The sequence below is a fragment of the Bidens hawaiensis genome, unplaced genomic scaffold (assembly GCF_021521415.1).
Source record: "Bidens hawaiensis isolate Kalapana, Puna unplaced genomic scaffold, B.hawaiensis_p1.1 tig00028772_1, whole genome shotgun sequence".
Classification (NCBI taxonomy): domain Eukaryota; kingdom Viridiplantae; phylum Streptophyta; class Magnoliopsida; order Asterales; family Asteraceae; genus Bidens; species Bidens hawaiensis.
This window is the reverse complement of record NW_027494717.1, coordinates 86,071-111,001: the sequence shown is the minus strand read 5'-3', so window position 1 is coordinate 111,001 and position 24,931 is coordinate 86,071. Positions and strand designations below refer to the sequence as shown.

General features: G+C 38.3%; 1 protein-coding gene across 2 annotated transcripts; it reads left to right on the top strand.

Annotated features, from left to right (window-relative positions):
- The first annotated feature begins 648 nt into the window (after positions 1 to 648).
- Positions 649 to 17,506, top strand: LOC143577709 (acetylserotonin O-methyltransferase-like). Of its 2 annotated transcripts, none has more exons than XM_077061469.1 (2): positions 649 to 1,503; positions 17,095 to 17,506. In XM_077061469.1, the coding sequence occupies exons 1-2, from the start codon at positions 673 to 675 to the stop codon at positions 17,299 to 17,301; spliced, it is 1,038 nt and encodes a 345-aa protein (XP_076917584.1). In that variant the 5' UTR covers positions 649 to 672; the 3' UTR covers positions 17,302 to 17,506. The 2 variants fall into 2 exon arrangements, with proteins under 2 accessions (XP_076917584.1, XP_076917583.1); XM_077061468.1 differs by lacking the exon at positions 17,095 to 17,506 and adding an exon at positions 14,062 to 14,643.
- The last annotated feature ends 7,425 nt before the right edge of the window (positions 17,507 to 24,931 follow it).

Here is a 24,931-nt window from a genome sequence, read left to right as displayed (position 1 = left end):
AGATGAACACGATGAAATGTAGAGGTTGAAAACGATGATCGTGAGAGTATGGAACCCGAAGGCTATTTAGGGTTGCATCTTATGAGCCGGGGGGTTCTTGCCAGATTGGGTTACAAAAGCGAAAAGATGCATTTGCCCCTTATTTTAAGGGTTTAAATTGACGAGGGTTAACGAACGGTTTCAATTGCCAAAATATGCGTGTTCACCTTATGGTGACAGGCTAATGCTGTAAAATGGTGTTGACCACATGGGTGTCTTTTACACTTTGCTCTTTTAAGTTTTAACAATAGGATATAATGTTATTTGTAGACTCATTCCGCTTTTGATATAATGATCGAATCACCTTTTAAAAATATTTGTATTGATACTCTTTTTGACAACGTTATCAATTAATTCGTCGTTTCCTTCTTGGTGTTTTAACAAGATTCCTTTTCAATTGGGCTTATATAAGTCAATTAATTTATTCAAATAATTATACAAAAAGAAGTAGATTTAAACAACACTAATGAAATGAGTTTTGAACTAAATGAAAAAATTAAATTTTTTTTTAATGATAACTAATTAAGTTTTGTTTATGTGGTGGCGTATCAACAAATTATGATAAATCAATAAAAATAACAAATAAACAAATGATCGAAGACCCACACATGCAATAATTACATCCTTAAATAAATGTCACCATGCATTGTTTTCTTTCTATTTAAAGGAAACCAAATTCTAATACGCTTGCATTCAATCAAAATAGAAATGAGTAAACAAAAAATAATTTCCAAAGAAGAAGAAGCAACAGCTCAACAAGAAATATGGAAATATGTTTTTGGTTTCACTCCAATGGCTGTCATCAAGTGTGCCATTGAACTCGGGATACCCGATCTTCTCGATAACCGTGACACCCCGATCACGCTTACCGAGCTGGCCACAAAGCTTGGATGTTCAACACCCTTGTTGCACCGGATCATGAGGTTCTTGGTCCAATATAAGATATTTCAAGAAAAACCAGTATCCGAAACATGTTTCGGATACATACACACGCCTTTGTCTCAACTACTTACAACACGTGGCAAGTATAGCATGGCTGATTTTGTGCTTTTAGAGAGCAGTCCAATTATGTTGGCCCCATGGCACAAGCTAAGTGCTAGGGTTTTGGGGAAAGAGGAATCCGCATTTGGGGCGGCCCATGGCGATGATGTATGGAAATTTGCGGAGGCGAATCCTGGCCATAGTAAACTTATAGATGATGCAATGGCGTGTGATGCTCGGGTGGCGGTGGGGGCGGTGATTGAAGGTTGTCCCGAGGTGTTTAAGGAGTTGCGGACGGTGGTGGATGTTGGTGGCGGTGATGGGACGGCTCTACGGTTGATTGTGGAGGCTTGTCCATGGATTAATGGGATTAATTTTGATCTTCCGCATGTTGTGTCGGTGGCAGCTGCATATATTGGGGTTAAGCACGTTGGTGGTGATATGTTTGATCATGTTCCTAAGGCTGATGCTGCCTATCTTATGGTTAGTTTATTCAGTCTTTTAAAATTTCAGTTTTCTTAAATTAGCAACTTTAATTCATGAAATATAAAATTATTAAAAGAATAAGAATAAGAGAAAGGTTGAATAGACGTAGTTTGATGTTTTTATTAAAACACCAATAACGCGTAGCGTTATCAAAAGGTTTTGGTTGTGTTGTTTACACCCCTTTAGATCTGTTCACTCATCATATGATTCATATGAGACTTATCATATGATTCATATGAGACTTATCATGTACTATGATTGTTGTCTTTGTTTTGTCATTCTTTTGGAACACTCTCCGCTCGAGGTATGAAACGTTTATCAATTACTAGTTTGAGGCCTGTGTAGTATACGGTTAATTGTTGAAAATTTTTAAATTTAATCATTAAGTGTACAGTCAACAAATTAATCATATATTTTTAATACAATTACAATTAAACTAAAATTGCAGTTTCATAACTAAGATTACACAAATATGTCACAAATAGGTAAAAACTTCCTTTTACACTACATTTGTGATTGTATTAGCAGGTATACATTGTTTATCAAAAATCAAAATCTTTAATTTATGTATGCTTGTAATTATAAAGTAACATATAAGTCTGCTTATAACTCTTGATATAGTCATATATAGTTGTCCGTGTGACAAAAAAGTTCTCTAAGTACATACCAACTCTAGATAAATGATAATATATATCCATGATACTAATAAAAAAAATATTCATACACATAAAATATCATAACTTTTAATTAATTAATATGATGTCATTCGAGAACATCTGCCATGTTTATAAAAAAACATGATTATTCCAAAATCCATATACCTGAACTTTGATGATATAATTGATCATGATATATTTGTTGTCATTAATATTTTATGTATGACAAATTTTTAATGACTTTATATTTTACAATTAAAAATTGTATAATTAAGCAACATAAAAGCCGAAAATTTAAATATAACAAAATGATTTCTGTCACACCCTCAAAATTCACTAACGGAGTTTTACCGTCAGAGGGTGTGAACTAACAGGATTGGAATCATCAGTTATAATCAAACCATAAAAACGTTTAAATGAAAATAAATGCGGAAGCGTAAAAACCATAGAACAATATTACGTCACGCAGGACGATTTAAAAACCAAGGATAACAGTTAAAAACAAGTTTGCATAGTTAAAAGTTTATCACACAATGCATGTTCCTAAACCGTGCGCCCGCCTCGTCTACCTGAGAATAACATACTAAAAGTGTCAACACAAGGTTGGTGAGTTCACAAGTTATATAAAATAAATCGTTTAGCGTTTGCGTTCAGCGTTTTACGTTAAGCGTTTTGCGTAACCTCGTTACGGCGTTTTGCGTTAAGCGTTTTGCGTAACCTCGTTACGGCGTTTTGCGTTAAGCGTTTTGCGTAACCTCGTTACGGCGTTTTGCGTTAAGCGTTTTGCGTAACCACGTTACGGCGTTTTGCGTTACCAGATAGTGTTATGTCAAATTATATATCGATAGGTAGCTAATCTATACAACAAGTATTACTAAGTGTTCGACACCGAAGCTGACTCGTTTAGTAAGTGCCTTGTCACCAGGTCCTCCAGACCATGGTACGTGTTAGCCAAAATTACACCCGCTCGACCTCCAATCGAGTTTAGCGTTGGGTGGGGTTTGTCAAACCCAGTAGTACTACTCAATAGTTACTCGCGATTCATAATATTAACCGGTTCGATGTGTAGGACTTCAAATGTTTCGTTTGCCACTTAGCCTTTACAAGTGATATATAATTTATAACAAAATCTTAAATGCGTTGTGGAGTATGTTATCTCCCCCAAGTGAAAAGCGTTTGAAAACAGTTTAAAGAGGGGAAAGTGAAACTCACTGTTTGCGAAGAATTTCCCAAAATAAATCACCAAGATGCGCGTCACCGAAAAACTCTCTCTAACGTTCTAAAACAACAAAGAGATTTTTCTAAGTGTCGGAATATTATCGAGTCTCTAGACCCGGCACATAATACCTATGCACATAACATGTTTCGTGTTTCGTTTGTGAATCGTGTGTGACTTTCACAAGTGTTTTTGTGACACATCACATGTGTAAGCAATCATATACGTGTCATGTATTCATAACGTACATTACTAGCAATTATTCCCCGTAAGAACATTTTGGTCAACAAATAACAATTAACTAGCCATTATTCCCCATAAGGGCAATTTGGTCAAATCATGGCAATCAATTAGCAACTATTCCCCGCAAGGGTATTTTGGTCAAAACATAACAATTATATAACAAATATCATATTTCATGCATTTTTACACAACTCAGTAGCTAGTTTCACCGAGACAGAAATCCTACTAGAAAGATTGTACTATTTCACCGATCATAGCATCTCAATTAATTTACCAAAAATCATCACAGAAGCACATATGTCTTAGGTTTCCAGAACATATTTTATTACATTTTTATTCATCATAGTTTTCTCACAATCATCAAATCATTACAGCAAACTCATAACAGTCAGATGCATGCACAACAGAATGTTATTTGCATTTCCCGTTAAACGAAAAATCCAATAAATGCAAGACCACTTGGGTTTGGTTCCTAACTCAATAAGTCAACTTCCAGAAGTGGAACCAACCCAATTGGTCTCGTAGTTCATGAGATATAACATTTACAACATAACCTAACAGCAGGTCTAACAGCTCAGCTTTGCACAACGTTTTTGTAAAATCATAAAAGTAAACTTCTACTTGTCCAAAAATTACAAACTTATACTTTATAGAAACTAAACTCAACCTAGTTTACTGCAGGACCCACAATCTCAACCAATTTTCACGTTTACACTTCGTTACAGTCACTTAAACATCGTATACACATTCTGTCCAGAATCTGTTTACATCCAAACTCAACATAATAACAATCTATGAACTATCATGCATCCATATAACCCTCTAGACCCATAAACACCATCCATGCACATCAATTTCACATTACATACAAGATTAGGGTTTGTGTTTGAACTCAAATCAAAGACACAACAATCACCATACAACAAGATTCAATCTAGTTATCAAATCATCATCCAAATAACAACAATCATGTTAGCTATGTATACACTCAAAATCGGCAGCCTAGGGTTTGTTATTAACCCAACAAACATCAAAATCAATCAACAAGAATGTAAAGGATGATCAATTATACCTTCCTAGCACCTAGTTCTTGGATTAAACGCTTGATTTCTTGATGTATGTGTGTGTGGAAGTGGACGGCAGCAAGGATGAAGTGGGAGGGGGGGGGGGGGGCGATCGGGTTGGGAATAATAATAATAATAGTTAGGGTTTTATTTTTAAGGTTATATTTATAGACACACAAGTTACACTTAAGTCCCTCTACTTTCAAGTGTTGTTTTTCTAACTTAACTAACTTAGTTCTTGTTTCTTGTTTAGCATTACACACAATATAATCAAGTAACACATATGTTAACACATAATTATCACATAATTATTATGTTGACGTTTTTCGTTTATTTACAATCGTTTGCGTCAACTCGTTTGCGTTTCGGTGCAAATCCCGAATGACTACACACGTAATAAGTGTTAAGCGTCATTTAAACCCTAGTTTAAATGTAATGAAGTGTGCGTTAAGATTTTATGATCTTAAGTTTGAATTGACGGAGTTGTGTTAACGGAGTTAACCTGAAATTGACGATTGTCACATCATTCCCATGTTAAAGAATTTTCGTCCCGAAAATTTGAGTCAAGTCGTGATGAGAGTCTGAAAGAGTAAAAAAAAATTTCAGTTTGTCATATCGTCCTCTAGTAGAAAGAAATTTCGTCCCAAAATTTAATTCATACCTCCGGTGATGTCTGACTGTTTGCCGAGTTTCGCGGTTTTCGGTGTTTGGTTAGCCCTTCAAAAAGGTGAGGATACTTTTTCGTCATTTGATCCTCGCGTTCCCACGTGAACTCCGGTCCACGTCTCGAGTTCCATCGAACCTTAACGATTGGAATTTTGCTGTGCTTGAGCGTTTTGGTTTCCCAATCCAAAACCTCGACTGGTTCCTCAATGAAACGTAACTGTTCATCAACTTGTAGTTCCTCCAAAGGGACTACTTGGGTTTCATCAGATAGGCATTTCTTCAAATTTGATACGTGGAATACATCGTGTACGCCACTGAGTTCTGTTGGTAGGTCCAGTCGGTACGCCACCGGACCAATGCGCTCAGTTATCCGGTACGGACCAACATACCGTGGGTTGAGTTTGTTTCGCTTCCCAAAGCGAACCACACCTTTCCAAGGTGAGACTTTGAGTAACACCCGATCGTTCACTTGAAATTCGAGAGGTTTTCGGCGCTTGTCTACGTAACTCTTTTGGCGGTCTCGTGCTGCTGCCATGCGATTTCGTATTTGAACAATCTTTTCCGAAGTTTCGAGTACCAGTTCTGGACCAGTGATTTGGTTGTCACCCGCCTCTGCCCAGCAGAGTGGTGATCGACACTTCCGTCCGTACAGCGCTTCAAACGGCGCTGCCTTAATACTTGCGTGGTAGCTGTTATTGTACGAAAACTCTACCAAAGGTAAGTGGGGTTCCCAACTTCTTCCGAAATCCAAAACGCATGCACGCAACATATCCTCCAGGGTCTGAATAGTTCGTTCACTTTGCCCATCCGTCTGAGGATGGTATGCTGTACTCATATCGATACGGGTGCCCAGTGCGCTTTGCAGCGACTTCCAAAAGTGCGAAGTGAAACGAGAATCTCGATCGGAAATGATCGAGACAGGCACTCCGTGTCTCGACACTACTTCCTTCATGTAAACACGAGTCAGTCTTTCCATTTTGTCCGTTTCCTTAATTGCTAGGAAGTGTGCCGATTTAGTCAACAGGTCAACGATCACCCAGATGGTATCGCATCCCGTCGGTGTCTTAGGTAAACCCGTAATAAAATCCATTGAGATGTGTTCCCATTTCCACATTGGGAGTTCCGGTTGTTGCAGTAGACCAGATGGTTTCTGGTATTCTATCTTGACTCTGGCACAAGTCAAGCATTTGCTCACGTAGGTGGCAATGTCGGCTTTCATGTTCGGCCACCAGTAAAGTGCCTTTAAATCATGATACATTTTATCTGAGCCGGGGTGGATAGAATATCGGGACTTGTGAGCTTCGTCCATCACTAGAGTTCTCAACTCTCCGTACCGTGGAACCCAAATCCGGTTCTCAAAATATCGGACCCCGTCCGATCTGGTTTCAAGTTGCTTGTTCATGCCCCGCATGAGTTCCGATGGAAGATTATCATCTTTCAAAGCTTCAAGTTACACATCGCGAATCTGATCGGGTAAGCTGGCATGAATCGTGAGTTGCAATGCTCTCACCCGTCTGGGTTTATCTGTTTCTTTTCTGCTGAGGGCGTCGGCCACCACATTGGCCATGCCAGGGTGGTACTTGATGGCACAATCATAATCTTTGAGCAGCTCGACCCAACGACGCTGTCGCATGTTCAGTTCCTTCTGATCGTAGATATGTTGGAGACTCTTGTGGTCGGTGTAAATGGTAAACTTGGTACCGTACAAGTAATGCCTCCATATCTTAAGAGCAAACACCACAGCTCCGAGTTCCAAATCGTGGGTCGTGTAGTTCTTTTCGTGAACCCGTAGTTGTCGAGATGCGTAGGCTATAACCTTCTCGAGTTGCATCAGCACACAACTGAGACCTTGTATAGATGCGTCACAGTGTACCTCAAAATTTTCCGTTCCCTCGGGGAGGGCTAGAATAGGGGCGCTACAAAGTTTGGTTTTCAACAATTGAAAAGTGGATTCTTGCGCGTCACCTCAATTGTACTTAGTGCCTTTGTGAGTCAAAGCGGTGAGGGGTTGAGCAATCTTTGAAAATCCCTCGATGAAACGCCGGTAGTAGCCGGCCAGTCCTAGGAATTGCCGCACCTCAGTCGGAGTCTTAGGTGCTTCCCAGTTTTTTTTGATGGCCTCTACCTTACCGGGATCGACATGGATACCATTCTCGTTGATCACATGTCCTAAAAAGTGAACCTCGCGAAGCCAAAATTCACATTTCGAGAGTTTAGCATACAGTTGTTCCTTCTACAATAATTCCAAAATTAACCTCAAGTGCTCTTCATGGTCAGCCTCGTTCTTGGAGTAGACGAGAATATCATCAATGAAAACAATCACAAACTTGTCGAGGTACGCCTTGCATACTCGATTCATGAGATCCATAAATACGGCTGGTGCGTTGGTTAGGCCAAAAGGCATAACCGAAAACTCGTAGTGACCATACCGTGTTCTGAAAGCCGTCTTTGAGATATCTTCTTCGCGCACTCTCAGTTGGTGGTAACCGGATCGCAGATCGATCTTCGAGTAGTAACTCGATCCTTGAAGCTGGTCAAACAAATCATCAATTCGGGGTAAAGGATAACGGTTCTTGACCGTCACCTTGTTCAACTCCCGGTAGTCGATGCCATTCGGAAAGTCCCGTCTTTCTTTCGGACAAACAAGACAGGGGCTCCCCACGGCGATGAGCTAGGTCGGATAAAGCCCTTATCCAACAAATCTTGCAACTGAGTGGACAACTCCTGAAGTTCCGCCGGTGCGAGCCGATACGGGGCTCGTGCAATGGGTGCTGCACCGGGTGTCAACTCGATTTGAAATTCGACTTGACGAATAGGAGGGAGTCCGGGCAAATCCTCCGGGAAAACTTCCGGAAAGTCTCGCACAACCGATATATCTTCAATTCGTTTCTCCTCCGCGGGTTTCTCAACAATCTGTGCCAAAATTGCCGGATGACCCTTTCGTAGATACTTCTGCGCCTTCATAAGGGTAATGACGCTGGTGGTCATGCCGCTTCTCTCGCCTCGAACCGAAATGATCTCGCCGGAAGGGGTGGTAATATGGACTATCTTATCATGGCATATAATCTCCGCTCGGTTCTCGGATAACCAGTCCATGCCGACAACGACATCGAAACTACCGAGCGTAAAAGGTATGAGGTCGGTATCAAAAATATGACCTGACAGTTTTAACTTACATCCCGCAAGTACATGAGTCGTTTCTACAGACCTTCCGTCTGCTAATTCTACTGGAAACTTAGCATCTAACGGGGTTGGAGTTAAGTCTAAAAGTTGACTAAAGGCTTTCGACACAAAACTTCTGTCAGCTCCAGTGTCAAACAATACAGAAGCAAAACAATCGTTCACATGGAACTTACTAGTCACCACGTACGGATCATTGCGGGCTTGACCCGACCCAATAACAAATGCTCTTCCTTTACCATTGTTTCCACCACCACTGTCACTTCCATTACTTCCATTGTTCTCGTTCTGTTTCAGCTTGGGGCAATCCTTCCTGAAATGACCCTCCTGACCACATTCGAAACATCCCTTAGTCGTCATAGGTGGTTTAGGAGCACCCTTTGTCGCCAAGTCTCCTCTACAATCCTTTGCCTGGTGACCCATCTTTCCGCATCTCAGACACTTAACACGGTCACACGGGCCAACATGATGATAGTTGCACCTATTGCAGTTCGGATATTTCCCAGCATATCCACTCGAATCTTGCCCGCTACCGTTGTTATTGTTGTTGTGATTCTGATTGTTGAAGCTTCGAGTGAATTCGGGCTTGCGGTAGTGTTGTTGCTATGGGAGGTTCGAGGATGAGGATCTGGTGTTGTCAAACTTCCTCTTTCCGCTGCTCTGGTTGCTGTTGCTGTTGTTGTCATTACTCGGGTTGTCACGGGCTTTAGTGGTTGAACCCCTAGGTGGTAACGCACCTTGGGTCACAGCTTGATCCGTCAGTTTGTGAGCTAAACGGATCGCCTGTTGAATCGTGGCTGGTCTGGAAGACGTCACCATGCCCTGAATCTGCGGTGCTAACCCATCAATATACATTTCAATCCTCTTACTCGGCGGGTCTACCATCCGTGGACACATCACAGCTAACTCGTGAGAACGGGTGGTGTAGGCTTCGATTTCCGAACCCACCATCTTCAATGACCAAAACTCAGATTCCAACTTTGCAATCTCCTCTCTCGGACAGTACTCTTCTCGCATCATATTCTTGAACTCCTCTCAGTTCATAGAGTTAGCCAGTTCCAATCCAAGAATTTGCACATTTACACATCGTCTGAGGACACCTCTGAGTGTGCCTCTGGCTCAGCTGGTTCTTCCTCTGGTTCCTCTTCGGGTTCCTCCTCGGGATCTTCCTCGGGATCCTCCTCAGGATCCTCTTCGGGATCTTTTTCGGGTTCCTCTTCGGGCTCTGCCTCAGGTTCGGCTGCGTTCTGAGTAATTTGCATTTGTAAGACATCGCAACGCTCTAAAGCTATCTCGGTTCGGGTCCTTGCTACTTGGAGTTGCTCTTACAAGTCTATCATCTCGGCTTGCCTCTTTTTCATAATCTTCATCTGTTGATCACTAGCCTCTTGCATTTCCTTCATTGCCGCTGTCATGCGGGCATTTTCCTCCTTAGTCTCGGTTCCGTCTTTTAACAGTCCAGAAACGTTGGTTCTCGTATAGCGCATGTAACCCACATCACGCTCCAAACATGAAACAACAGCTGCGAGAACTCGCTCTACAGGTTCGGTTATGGGTGGTAGGGTGTTGGAATAAGCAGGGTGGTTCGGGTGAGGCAACAGGGGAACTTGTTCGCGATAGACCATACGTCTGATCAAGTTAGGGTACCAATCCCAGCTAACGTTGTTTTCGTAAATGCCTCCGATAGGCGGTCCCTCTTCGGTGCGGGAGCTTCGAGTTCCGGGACTACTCGGGGTGGCGATGCGGTAGGTAACTGCGGTTCCTTCCCGTGAGCATGAGTCATCGAATCGGATGATGATGAGGGTGGCGTCGACATTCCTACAGGTAAGCCGTGTATGCGCGCGCGTATGAGTGAAAGAGGTAAAGAGATAAGATTACAAGACTACACAAACCTATACAGTGCGTATCATTATAACTAATGGGTCGTCGCGGTTATAGTCTAGTATGCATACAGCTTCTAGTTCGCTATAACCAATGGCTCTGATACCAATCTGTCACACCCTCAAAATCCACTAACGGAGTTTTACCGTCAGAGGGTGTGAACTAACAGGATTGGAATCATCAGTTATAATCAAACCATAAAAACGTTTAAATGAAAATAAATGCGGAAGCGTAAAAAACCATAGAACAATATTACGTCACGCAGGACGATTTAAAAACCAAGGATAACAGTTAAAAACAAGTTTGCATAGTTAAAAGTTTATCACACAATGCATGTTCCTAAACCGTGCGCCCGCCTCGGCTACCTGAGAATAACATACTAAAAGTGTCAACACAAGGTTGGTGAGTTCACAAGTTATATAAAATAAATCGTTTAGCGTTTGCGTTCAGCGTTTTACGTTAAGCGTTTTGCGTAACCTCGTTACGGCGTTTTTGCGTTAAGCGTTTTGCGTAACCTCGTTACGGCGTTTTGCGTTAAGCGTTTTGCGTAAACCTCGTTACGGCGTTTTTGCGTTAAGCGTTTTGCGTAACCACGTTACGGCGTTTTGCGTTACCAGATAGTGTTATGTCAAATTATATATCGATAGGTAGCTAATCTATACAACAAGTATTACTAAGTGTTCGACACCGAAGCTGACTCGTTTAGTAAGTGCCTTGTCACCAGGTCCTCCAGACCATGGTACGTGTTAGCCAAAATTACACCCGCTCGACCTCCAGTCGAGTTTAGCGTTGGGTGGGGTTTGTCAAACCCAGTAGTACTACTCAATAGTTACTCGCTATTCATAATATTAACCGGTTCGATGTGTAGGACTTCAAATGTTTCGTTTGCCACTTAGCCTTTACAAGTGATATATAATTTATAACAAAATCTTAAATGCGTTGTGGAGTATGTTATCTCCCCCAAGTGAAAAGCGTTTGAAAACAGTTTAAAGAGGGGAAAGTGAAACTCACTGTTTGCGAAGAATTTCCCAAAATAAATCACCAAGATGCGCGTCACCGAAAAACTCTCTCTAACGTTCTAAAACAACAAAGAGATTTTTCTAAGTGTCGGAATATTATCGAGTCTCTAGACCCGGCACATAATACCTATGCACATAACATGTTTCGTGTTTCGTTTGTGAATCGTGTGTGACTTTCACAAGTGTTTTTGTGACACATCACATGTGTAAGCAATCATATACGTGTCATGTATTCATAACGTACATTACTAGCAATTATTCCCCGTAAGGGCATTTTGGTCAACAAATAACAATTAACTAGCCATTATTCCCCATAAGGGCAATTTGGTCAAATCATGGCAATCAATTAGCAACTATTCCCCGCAAGGGTATTTTGGTCAAAACATAACAATTATATAACAAATATCATATTTCATGCATTTTTACACAACTCAGCAGCTAGTTTCACCGAGACAGAAATCCTACTAGAAAGATTGTACTATTTCATCGATCATAGCATCTCAATTAATTTACCAAAAATCATCACAGAAGCACATATGTCTTAGGTTTCCAGAACATATTTTATTACATTTTTATTCCTCATAGTTTTCTCACAATCATCAAATCATTACAGCAAACTCATAACAGTCAGATTCATGCACAACAGAATGTTATTTGCAATTCCCGTTAAACGAAAAATTCAATAAATGCAAGACCACTTGGGTTTGGTTCCTAACTCAATAAGTCAACTTCCAGAAGTGGAACCAACCCAATTGGTCTCGTAGTTCATGAGATATAACATTTACAACATAACCTAACAGCAGGTCTAACAGCTCAGCTTTGCACAACGTTTTTGTAAAATCATAAAAGTAAACTTCTACTTGTCCAAAAATTACAAACTTATACTTTATAGAAACTAAACTCAACCTAGTTTACTGCAGGACCCACAATCTCAACCAATTTTCACGTTTACACTTCGTTACAGTCACTTAAACATCGTATACACATTCTGTCCAGAATCTGTTTACATCCAAACTCAACATAATAACAATCTATGAACTATCATGCATCCATATAACCCTCTAGACCCATAAACACCATCCATGCACATCAATTTCACATTACATACAAGATTAGGGTTTGTGTTTGAACTCAAATCAAAGACACAACAATCACCATACAACAAGATTCAATCTAGTTATCAAATCATCATCCAAATAACAACAATCATGTTAGCTATGTATACACTCAAAATCGGCAGCCTAGGGTTTGTTATTAACCCAACAAACATCAAAATCAATCAACAAGAATGTAAAGGATGATCAATTATACCTTCCTAGCACCTAGTTCTTGGATTAAACGCTTGATTTCTTGATGTATGTGTGTGTGGAAGTGGACGGCAGCAAGGATGAAGTGGGAGGGGGGGGGGGCGATCGGGTTGGGAATAATAATAATAATAGTTAGGGTTTTATTTTTAAGGTTATATTTATAGACACACAAGTTACACTCAAGTCCCTCTACTTTCAAGTGTTGTTTTTCTAACTTAACTAACTTAGTTCTTGTTTCTTGTTTAGCATTACACACAATATAATCAAATAACACATATGTTAACACATAATTATCACATAATTATTATGTTGACGTTTTTCGTTTATTTATCAATCGTTTGCGTCAACTCGTTTGCGTTTCGGTGCAAATCCCGAAAGACTACACACGTAGTAAGTGTTAAGCGTCATTTAAACCCTAGTTTAAATGTAATGAAGTGTGCGTTAAAGATTTTATGATCTTAAGTTTGAATTGACGGAGTTGAGTTAACGGAGTTAACCTGAACCAATTTCTTTATTTCATATGAATGTAATTGCTAGGAAAATGAAAAATAAATACTATCATTAAAACCATGTTCAAATAGTAGTGATTATTCTGAGTTAGAAGAACATTAGAAAATTTAAAGTTGCATAAAGTGAATGTAGTGATTCTTATTTATAATCGTTGAAAGTAAGGTTGTCACTTTTACCCATAACTTGAAACCCAACCCAAGAAAACCCGTACCTGAATCCAAACTAACCCGACCCGAGGAACTCGAACCTAAGAAAATACTAACCCCAACCTGAACCGAAGTAATTCGTGTTGGTTCTTGGGTCCGAATTATAGGTTTCGGGTCAACCCAAAAAACTTTTAGTTTTAAAATCATATGTATTTTTAGGTATTAAAGGCTAAACGTTAGCCGCTGACGTTATCAGGATTTAGTCCAAGTCGATTGTTCTCATTCCACTTATTATGAATCGAATGTTTATTGTTTATTATTTTTAATATAAACCATAATAAACACTTTAATTAACACTTCAAAATTCACTAATCGTCTCTTGTCAATCCATATGGAGAATACTTATTATATGTAGTAATGGATTTAGTTGGAATAAACCTATAATTTTACTGTCATATATTGAAATGACTTAAAAAATAAGGACCATATATGAAATTGGTTGAAATAAAGGTAAGGATGGCTATGGTATTGACAAGTGACAAAATGATAGACTTTTATTAGAATAGATAGATAGATTTCTATCTTATTCTCAAAATAGTTATATGAATACATTATAAAGTACTTTGTTATTAGGATTTTCCTAAAAGAATATTGTTTATATATTTAGAAAGTACTTCATGACTGGGGAGACGAAGAGTGCATTAACATACTAAAAAAATGTCGGGAGGCTATTCCTCATGACACAGGGAAGGTGATTATCGTAGAGGCGGTTGTTGGACAAGAAGATCACGAATTTAAAGATGTGGCATTGATGATGGACATGGTGATGATGGCTCATACACATAAGGGGAAAGAACGAACTTTAAAAGAATGGTCTTTTGTGTTTCATGAAGCTGGGTTTTCTCGTTACACTATTAAACATATCCAAGCCTACCAATATGTTATTGAAGTTTATCCGTGAAGCCTGATGCTTATCGTTTAATATTTCTAGTTATGGGGAGAGATTTAAACCCGTATCAACAAAGCAATATGTGTTGAAATAAGTTGTGTGTGTGTGTGTGAAAGTGTATTGCAGTGAGACTTATCCATGTGTTATATATCCGTGAGGTCTTATAAGTGTTTCTTAAGTATTTTTGTTTCCTTGTAATAAAACCGTATAGCAAGAAATCAACACAACAATACCCATCTATAAATCACATGCACTAAACAAATAGGTTACCATGGGTTGCAACTTAAAAAGTACATAACCCGTTAGGCCAAACGTAGTGGGGTTCAGGTTGGGGTGAAAAGGGACGACAAGGTGGTGGAACCCCCCCCCCCCTTGGGGGGCAATTTTTGGGCGAAAAAGGGCGGGGCGACATCTCCTTCAATTCTTGCCCTTCTTCCTTTCCTTTTTATTATTATTATATTGTTTGTGTGTTGTATATATATATATATATTAAACCATAACACAATTCCACCTCAAAAACAGATTCTCACCCTGCTGACTGATAATTCGCCTCAATTTATAACCCTTTCACTACGCATAGCCTTAGCCACATGAGAAATGAAAATAAAAATAAGAAATGAATATAAAAATGCTAATGAGTTACATCAAGTGACAAACACCAACTCACCAACTTATTTGTCTTTACATTAATAGGACGACATGCCGTCACAAAAGGATGAAATTTGTTTTATTAAAAGGATGTGTTATTCATACATCCTCTCTCTCTCTCTCTTTAAAGAGGGTGTACATAATAGATAAAATGTGTATTAAAAGGGTGTGTGAATAACGTGTATGAAATAACCAAGGCCTTTATTAAGTAACTTTTAATAGATACATGTAATGACAAAATTTCTTTACTGAAGGGTGCATATTCATTGTAATAAGTATATTAGTTCTAGACACGAAAAACAGGAGTCGCGTTGAAAACTTGATGATCACTTGTGAATATAATATATCTATGTTTTTTTAACTCAATATAAGAATGAACTGGACATGAAAAGAATGTTAGTAACTCTAAAGATTGCTAGGCAATAATACAAGACACGCGAATCACGTTAAAAACTTGATGATCACTTGTCAAAATAATATATTTATGCTTTAAATAAATATTTGTATTCCTCTTTTATTTGAAGCTCAGCATATCAACTGTACGCACTTCATATTCTTTACCTACTTCATACTATTTATAAGAACATCGAGATATAGGAGTGATAGTCGTAGAGACCAATTGACTTTTATAATTGTAGTCGTGAGTAAAGAGAGAGAATGAAAATTATAGTTATGTATGCCAAGCCAGGCAAGAATTCAGAAGGTCTTTAGACGCCATTTAGTCACATGATATTTCATATTCATGTATTGGGTAGATTACTATACGTGATCAAGATCATATCATATACAAAATCATACACAGTTATATATTCATATAATTGAGGATCACATACATGTACCTAGAAAATCATCTTCATGTCGTTTAGTCCTAAAAGTCATATCATTGGATTGGCATAGTTAATTAATCACATAATTTATATTTTCTTGTATGGCTAGATTATTGACTATCTATGTGATCAGGAGCTTATCATATACAAGTTTGTATAATTAAGGATGTGATGCACACCTCCAAAAATCTATTCACTTAGTCACACATGTGTGTTCAACTACCAATTTGCAATGATTAGCAGGTTAATGCATTATTATCATTTCTATTTTTTGTATGGCTAGATTATATATCGACTATCGTACGTGATCACGGTCTTATCATAGCCATCAGATTATCTTATGCCTAGGGATCTTTAACTCATTTGGCATCATATCCTTAATTAGTTAATTGTATATTTTCTATTCATGGTTACATGAAAATACTTTTAAAAATACGTTAACACACATGGATGGCAAATGACGTTGATAGACTCAAAAGAATTTTTTATAAATAGTTAAAAAACACATTATCAATGGTAGTGCTCAACAAAATAGTCGTTCATTAGCACTTCGTGGACATGTATACGATCACGATCCACCATTTTTTTCTTAATTTGGACGACTCGGGCATTCAAGTTCGTTATATAACAACGGGAACCATTCGACAATGTCATCGTCCGAAGATGAAGAGCTATCGGTGTCTAAGGGAACCAAGTTGTTCGGAAATTCCATATTTTTTTGTTTTGAGTGAAGTGGAAGATTGAGAGTGTTTTGAGTTGGATTGAAATGGTTGTTTATTTATATTGTTTAATTTTTTTATTTAATCCCCCCCCCCAACGGTCAACACCCCCCACCCCCACCCAACGGTAATATTTCTTGGTTTTCAAACGCGTGATGGCCACCACGCTAACCCTCTCATCACGCTTGATGAGAGGGCCGGCGGCGGTGTTTCCCAAGCCATCACGCGTGATGGTTGGCCCTCTAGCTCCACCCCGTCCCCTCTTATAATACCTCTTATAATATGTGAAGCTTAAAAACAAAACAATTATATTCTGTTCATGCATTTAAACCTTTACACAGGACAACTTAATTTAATTAATGTATTTAGTATATACAATATGTACTGTGTACTATGATTGTTGTCTTTGTTTTGTCATACTTTAACTTGGAACACACTCCACTCGAGGTATGAAACGTTATCAATTATCTCTCTTATTCACAAAATAGTTATATGAGTACACTAGAAAGTACTTTGTTATTAGGTTCTTCCTAAAAGAATATTGTTTATATATTTAGAAAGTACTTCATGACTGGGGAGACGAAGAATGCATTAACATACTAAAAAAATGTCAGGAGGCTATTCCTCATGACACAGGGAAGGTGATTATCGTAGAGGCGGTTGTCGGACAAGAAGATCACGAATTTAAAGATGTGGCATTGACGATGGACATGGTGATGATGGCTCACACACATAGTGGGAAAGAACGAACTTTAAAAGAATAGTCTTATGTGTTTCATGAAGCTGGGTTTTCTCGTTACACTATAAAACATATCCAAACCTACCAGTCTGTTATTGAAGTTTATCCGTGAAGCCCTATGCTTATCATTTAATATTTCTAGTTATGGGAAGGGATTTAAACTCGTATCAACAAAGCAATATGTGTTGAAATAAGTTGTGTATGTGTGTGAAAGTGTATTGCAGTGAGACTTATCCATTTATTATCCGTGAGGTCTTATAATTAAGTGTTTCTTAAGCATTTTTGTTTCCTTGTAATAAAATCGTATAGCAAGAAATCAACACAACAATACCCATCTATAAATCGCACTAAACAAATAAGTTACCATGGGTTGCAACTTAAAAAGTACATAACCCATTAGAGTTGCGAGCCACATGAGAAATGAATATAAAAATGCTAATGAGTTACATCATGTGACAAACACCACTCACCAAGCTAGTTATTTGTCTTTACCTTCATACGACGGTATGCCAGTCACTAAAGGGTGGAATTTGTTTTATTAAATAACTTTTAGTAGATACCGGTAATGATGAAATTTCGTTGCTAAGGGTGCATATTCATTTTAATATATATATTATTAATTTTTTCTAAGATACGAAAAACAGGAGTCACGTTGAAAACCTGATGATCACTTGTGAATATAATATATCTATGTTTTTAACTCAATATAAGAATGTATTTTAGTACATTAATTAACTGGACAAGAAAAGAATGTTTTTAAGTCTATAGATTAGCTAGGCAATAATACAAGACACGCGAATCACGTTGAAAACTTGCTGAAATCACTTGTTAGTATAACATATTTATGCTTTAAATAAATATTTGTATTCCTCTTTTATTTGAAGCTCAGCATATCAACTGTACGTACTTCATATTCTTTACCTACTTCATACTAATGATAAGAACATCAAGAGATAGGAGTGATAGTCGTAGAGACCAATTGACGTTTATAATTGTAGTCGTGAGTAAAAAGAGAGAGAGAATGAAAATTATAGTTATGTATGTAAAGCGAGGAATGAATATAGAAGGTCTCTCCAGACACCATTTAGTCATAGAAGTCATACACTAGATTGAGGATAGTGAATATATCACATGATATTTCATATTCATGTATTGGGTAGATTACTATATGTGATCAAGATCATATCATATACAAAATCATACACAGTTATATATTCATATAATTGAGGATCACATACATGTACCTAGAAAATCATCTTCATGTCGTTTAGTCCTAAAAGTCATATCATTGGATTGACATAGTTAATTAATCACATAATTTATATTTTCTTGTATGGCCTAGATTATCGACTATCGTATGTGATCAAAAGCTTATCATATACAAGTTTGTATAATTAAGGATGTGATGCACACCTCCAAAAATCTATTCACTTAGTCACACATGTGTGTTCAACTACCAATTTGCAATGATTTAGCAGGTTAATGCATTATTATCATTTCTATTTTTTGTATGGCTAGATTATATATCGACTATCTTATGTGATCATGGTCTTATCATAGCCATCGGATTATCTTATGCCTAGGGATCTTTAACTCATTTGGCATCATATCCTTAATTGTATATTTTCTATTCATGGTTACTTGAAAATACTTTTTAAAAATACGTTAACACACATGGATGGCAAATGACGTTAATAGACTCAAAAGAATTTTTATAAATAGTTAAAAACACATTATCAATGGTAGTGCTCAACAACGCAGTATGATGTTCCTATCCCATGAAGTACACTTAACAGCCTGTTCATTTTCGACTGGATCCAATCTTAAGTGTATAATTAGTTGGAGTGTTTAGTTACTAGCTTAAGGATCCATATTAATCACTTGTAAATCATTATCAGAATCTTTAAACATAGATAGACTTATCCATGGTTTTAAAAGTGTAAAAAACTAGTAAAAGATAAACGTATTCACCTTTTCAGTTTCTTGGTACGATCTTCCACAACACTTGATTATTTTCTAGTCTTAAACTTCATAACAAGTTTGCATCAAATATCTAAATCTTCATAGGATCTAGTTTGTGATCTTTACAGGGCCTGATATTACAACTTCAAAATATTACTTTAAAAAGGTTTTATAATTTAAAACCTTTTTATGATAAAATATTAATTCTTCATGCATCATTTCATTTAGATAGGCCAGCAAACAATTAGACCATCAGTCTATAGGCCAAATGACCATATCACTGTTTAATCTTATCAAGACTTTTGAAATAATAAAATATTCATTTTACCTTTCTAATAAATTTTCATAAGATAAACTTTCAGTCCCTTTGTTTGATTAGTGTTATCTAAAAATGATGTTTCATTATTATGAAGAAATATTTATTTTTCCAAATATTTGCATGAACACTAATTCCAATAGTTTAAACTTCTAATCAAGGTTTGACTATACGCTCATCAGTAGTCTTAGCTTAGATATAAAATAAGAACATAAGCTTCACCTTTGATAAATGACCGAGCAAAAGCTTCACGTTATTTGAGACGTTCCATTCGCGTTTTATGATGGCAGAGTGCTTGGAAGGGGATTAGGGCATGTATATCTAAAGAAAACGGAAAATTTTGGAATGAGAATTCACCTTCTCAAACCCTATTATATATAGGTTGTACCCGGAACCTGTCACAGACCGTTATGCCAATTGGTAGTGTGACTTGTTAGGATTTGTGAAGGCTTAGAGATCTTGGGCTCGGTTTTGGACCATGTTAGGTTTCTTGGGGCCTAAGCCGAAAACCCTAATCGTTTATCATTATTATTTTATGTTTACAGCGTGTATACTCGTGTGTGCTTGTTCGTGTGTTGTCCACTGCGTCGTTATGTTCCTAACAAGTGGTATCATAGCTTTGGCTCGTTGTTACACATGGTTTCGCACTATGACGATTCGCAGAGGTTGATAAGGTTCTTGTTCAAAAGGTCTTGGTTCGAAATCAGATTGGTTGGTTTCATTTTTTTCCATCAAAGATCGATGGTCAATATACTGGGCGATTAGGGTTTGGGTTGAATCAGATGGTTCTTGTTGTGATTCTGGAAACCATGAAGCTCTTGATATCGTTGGTGTATTCTGGTTCGAATTTCGTTCTAGCCACCACTTATTTTTATTATTTTTTGTTCGCTGGATTCGATCTCTGAGGAAAGCTTTGGCGTTAATCGGAAGGATATTGCGAATGGTTGGGGGCTACATGTTATTCACCGGCTGGTATTGTGACGGGATTGCCGGCGGTTTATGGCCGATGATATTGTTGTTGCCGTGCATATTGTGGAGCCATTGTTGTCGGCAAAGCTTATTGTGAGGCCGGAAAACGTGACCACTGGTGGCTAGTATTAAATATGAACCAAAGTAGGTCATGTGAGTTGTCTTGGGACGTGTACATATCTAGAAAAAGTTTTTTTTTCAAAGACATCACAATGGATTTGTACTTTTCAAATTATATTTTAATGGATTTAATGGAAAGGAGTTAGTATTATTTTTTAATCCATTTGATTGAATGAAGTTATTGATCGGGTTTATTCAGTTCTGTTATCTGGGTTCAGGTTTGACTATTAGTTATCAACCGTGAAATTGAGGAACCGAGCTATACGAAAACTCAGCATTCGGGTTAGATTTGTCTACAGGAAGTAGTATGAGGTAACTGTTTACAATTTATTTATAGTTACTTGATTTATCGGTTATTGTAAGAGCAAATCGAGTTGATTAACAATGTTCAGTAGAACAACCGTCAAGTTCAGACTCGTGCCATTGTTGTGTCTGTTCACTGTTTCCAATTTGTTCTCGTTTTTAATTGTTGTAATTGAAGACAGGATGGTTATGATTGGAGTGTTTGTCGGTTATGAATTTTGGTTGATTGGTTTGTCATGGGAACTTGTATGTGGTACTGTTGATGGGATAAACTTGGAGAAAATGGAATCAATGGGTGCGCCGGTAACGACATAAGTGAAAAAAAGGTTAGTGAAAAGTTATGTGATTTATTGCTCGTTTGGATGATCTTTCGGGGGTTTGTGTTAACTGATCGGGTGTACGATCATAGAACCCTTGGTACCACTTGTTTTTCGTTGAAAGTTCGACTATTGTTATAATCGTTTTCCTATTAGCAGGTTAGGAACTATGAAGTTATCCTTGTTCAATGGTGATCAATGGTTTGACATTTGAGGGGGATCTTTGTACTGGTACTGGGTGAAGGTTTTCGTTGGGGAAGTACAAGTGGAGATTCGACTCATGAGTGTTGTTTTGGAATGTGTTTGGTATAACAAAGACAGTGGGAGCTGAGCATAGTTTGAGTTGGTGGGGCTGCATGAAGGTGTGGGACATTATTTAGAGTCAATGTTCATTGATGGTAAATTATGCTTTTGAGAATGTGTCATTGGTGATGCATTGGGACTCAGCGGAAGGCAGTGAAGACTCTTGGGTTTGAGATTTTGTTTTGATTCATTTTCTTGTTACCTACTTCAATGAAGCATCGGTGAATCTATTTATTTAAGACTTTTCTGGAGTTGTAAAACTCTTGGCTCGCTGCATCAGGTAGAGCTAAGTGGATTCGTATTGCAAGCATGAATCTTGAAGCCACATGGATGTCAACTTGAGCGTATTCGGAGGTTTAACCTTGACGGGGATCTGGTAACAGTGGGAGCACGGGGGTGTTTAGGTACAGTTACACGGTGATGTTGGGTTCTGAGATCGGATATCCGAATGGAAATTCTCTCTTTGGTGCTAGCTGTATTAGGAGAGTGTTCTTTCTTCTCGAAGTCTCTGGAGCCGGTTGTGTGAGTAAGTAGGCGCTGATTGAGATTAAAGATGAGTCATTGGCGTGTTTTGCCATGTCTGGGTCTGTGATGACCGTATCGTAGCTGGGGCGCTTTAATGGGCCTTTCTGGAAACTGATGCGAAGACGTGCCGCTGCAAATAGGTGGATTGGATTGTTGAAATCTTAGTTTGTTCATGAAGAACTGGAGGCTTGAAGAACTTCTATTGTTGAAGTTTTAGCTTGTTCTTGAAACTTGGGCTTGGTGGTTTTCTGTTATTGAAAATTACTAGAGTTACTTGGTATAGGGTCTTCTTTGTATGGTTGTTGCGGTTCATGCAAAGCCTTCAAGTGGGAGATTGTTAGGATTTGTGAAGGCTTAGAGATATTGGGCTCGGTATTGGCCCATGTTAGGTTTTTTGGGGCCTAAGTCGAAAACCCTAATCGTTTATCATTATTATTTTATGTTTACTGCGTGTATAATCGTGTGTTCTTGTTCGTGTGTTGTTCCACTGCGCCACTTTGTTCCTAACATGACTTTGGTTGATAATAAGATATTTATGCTTAGGGGATTGTGTGTGACTATGATAACAGTTCGTCTATGCTGACTCACTCACATGTGTCAGAAACCAACTAATCGGCATTAGAAACGTGTTAGCATAATATTTTTTTTCTTTAGGGTTACGTAGCGGATCATTAAGGGTCTTGGTTGCTATCCACTACCACTCTGTTCTATAATTTACATTTTATACAATGGACTTTAGTTTATTGTTATTGCTTGATGGCCCTCTTACTTCTAAAGTTTTCAAGTTAGCATAAAATTTTCAGGATGTTAAATACCCCTTTCTAGTTCTATCTTCACCTTTACATAATTCAGCAACCTCTAGTTCATCAGCTTTCCTCATCAATTAAATCCATGGTATTCAGCCGCTCTCGTAACAGTTTTATCTCACTTGCTATCGATTTACTGCCTTCCTCCATTGTTGCACTGTTTTGTTGATTGCTGTAGCCGCCATCACAAGACTGACATTGGAAAGTCGAAAGCTTGTCGAAGTAAAAGTTTAAACTTTTTGGAGAAGATGCCAAGTTTACCGTGCAATGTGCTAGAATGCTACTCTATCGTGTGGTGAATGTATAAAAGAATAAAATGATTATGGCTTTCCATAGAGAACATACAAGAAACAATGCAACATACCCCATAAGAACTTCACATTCAAGTGTTTTTGGAATAAATTGGTGACCTCCTAGAAATCCTTATTTTTCTTTATATAGCCCATGGTAAAATTCATAAAAGAATAAACCGATGGTTATATTTCAATAGATGGAAAACATGTGGGTGCATAGGTGCTTGAAATCCAAGTCCTGATTCTTAACTTCTAGTTATTTATAGAGATGTGGCTGCTACCTTGTGTTGGATTTTATGATCGGTTCGGGTCAAGTCAACGCGGGCCGACCCGATTGTGACCCGGTATGAGTTACACCGAGAATAACAAACCAGCTCACTTAATCGTTAACTAGGCCGACACAATTAATTAGCAAGATTGGTTGGTGGACTAGGTTTTGGTTTAGTGATTGGGCTTAAAGCCCATTGGGTTTAAAATGGTTTAAACCCTAAGTCGCTTTCTATATATAGTATAATAGTATAATATTATCATAACCTAACACATATTAAACAAGATAAACCCTAGTCCTCACCTACCAGCCGCCGCCATCGCCGGCAGATTTTCCGGCGACCGGAATTTCGCGCCGTCATCCTTTCCGGCTACTAGACGTCGCATACCACCACTACAGTCCCTTATTGACCGCTGGTGCTGCTCCCTGCCTCTTTCCGTCTGTCTGCAGCTCCTTTTCGGCGAACCCGATTTTCCGGCGAGTTCCATTTCCGATCACCACCACCTCGGGTAACCACAGATCACCACCGCCGCTTACCTTTTGTAGCCGACGCTGCTGTCCACTGTTGTCACCAACTTGTAGCTTCTGTTCTGACAAACAGTCGCCGCACTCCGCCGCCGTCCGCCGTTGGAGCTTTTGCCGGGTCTCTTTGTGTCCATATCTAGAATAGTTTGTTATTATCTCGGTGTTCTTCCTAGTTTTGATAACTGAGGTATAAAAGCTTAAACCTTTAACTATGTTTGTTAGATTCTTTAATCGTACTCGTATATGTTGTAACCGGATCCGAGTTCGGGTTTCGGTTCAATGGTTCGTTTTATTTGTTTATTATTCGCTGCGTTTTTGGTTCGTTTACATATATATTAATATTGATTAATACTTATGAAATTAAATATATATTAAAACGGGTTTTTATTGTTTAACCGTTTTCTCCGAACCACCGTTGAAACCCAATAGTGGTATCAAAGCCGCGGTAACAACGTACGAGTCGATACCGGTTCCTTTAAACCGGATCTACATCACAAACTTTAAATCGTTTAAAGTTTCTTGATCTAGATTTGTTTTCGGGTAATATTAGATTTGGTCAAAGTTTGTTTATTTTATTTGACCAAATCAAAAAGACCCGAATATTATTTATTTTGAATATGTAAATCCGGCCCCGACCTATGTTTGTTTGGTTGTGTTTGGTTGTTGAGCTTGTTATTTGGCCATATGGATGGTTCAAAGTCTACTTGATTGGAAGAATGTTGTTGAATGTAACGAGATGTTTGAGAGCTTCGCTCAATCGGACCTTGCCAAAGTGCCACATTGCGGAATTCCACTTCCGTTAGCAGTACATCCTCATCCGCTCGAGGTGTACACCAGGTTAATCTTGATACTAGTGTGGCTGCTGCTTTGGAATCACTAACTCGAGAGGTTAAGGAGCTGAAGGCCAAGGTGGACAGGTGAGAGTTTTGTAGGGGTGGACATGGTACG

Coding starts and splice junctions, on each gene's coding strand:
- LOC143577709 (XM_077061468.1), top strand. CDS start 673: ATGTCACCATGCATTGTTTTCTTTCTATTTAAAGGAAACCAAATTCTA. Junction 1,504..14,061: donor CTGATGCTGCCTATCTTATG/GTTAGTTTATTC, acceptor TTATATATTTAG/AAAGTACTTCATGACTGGGG.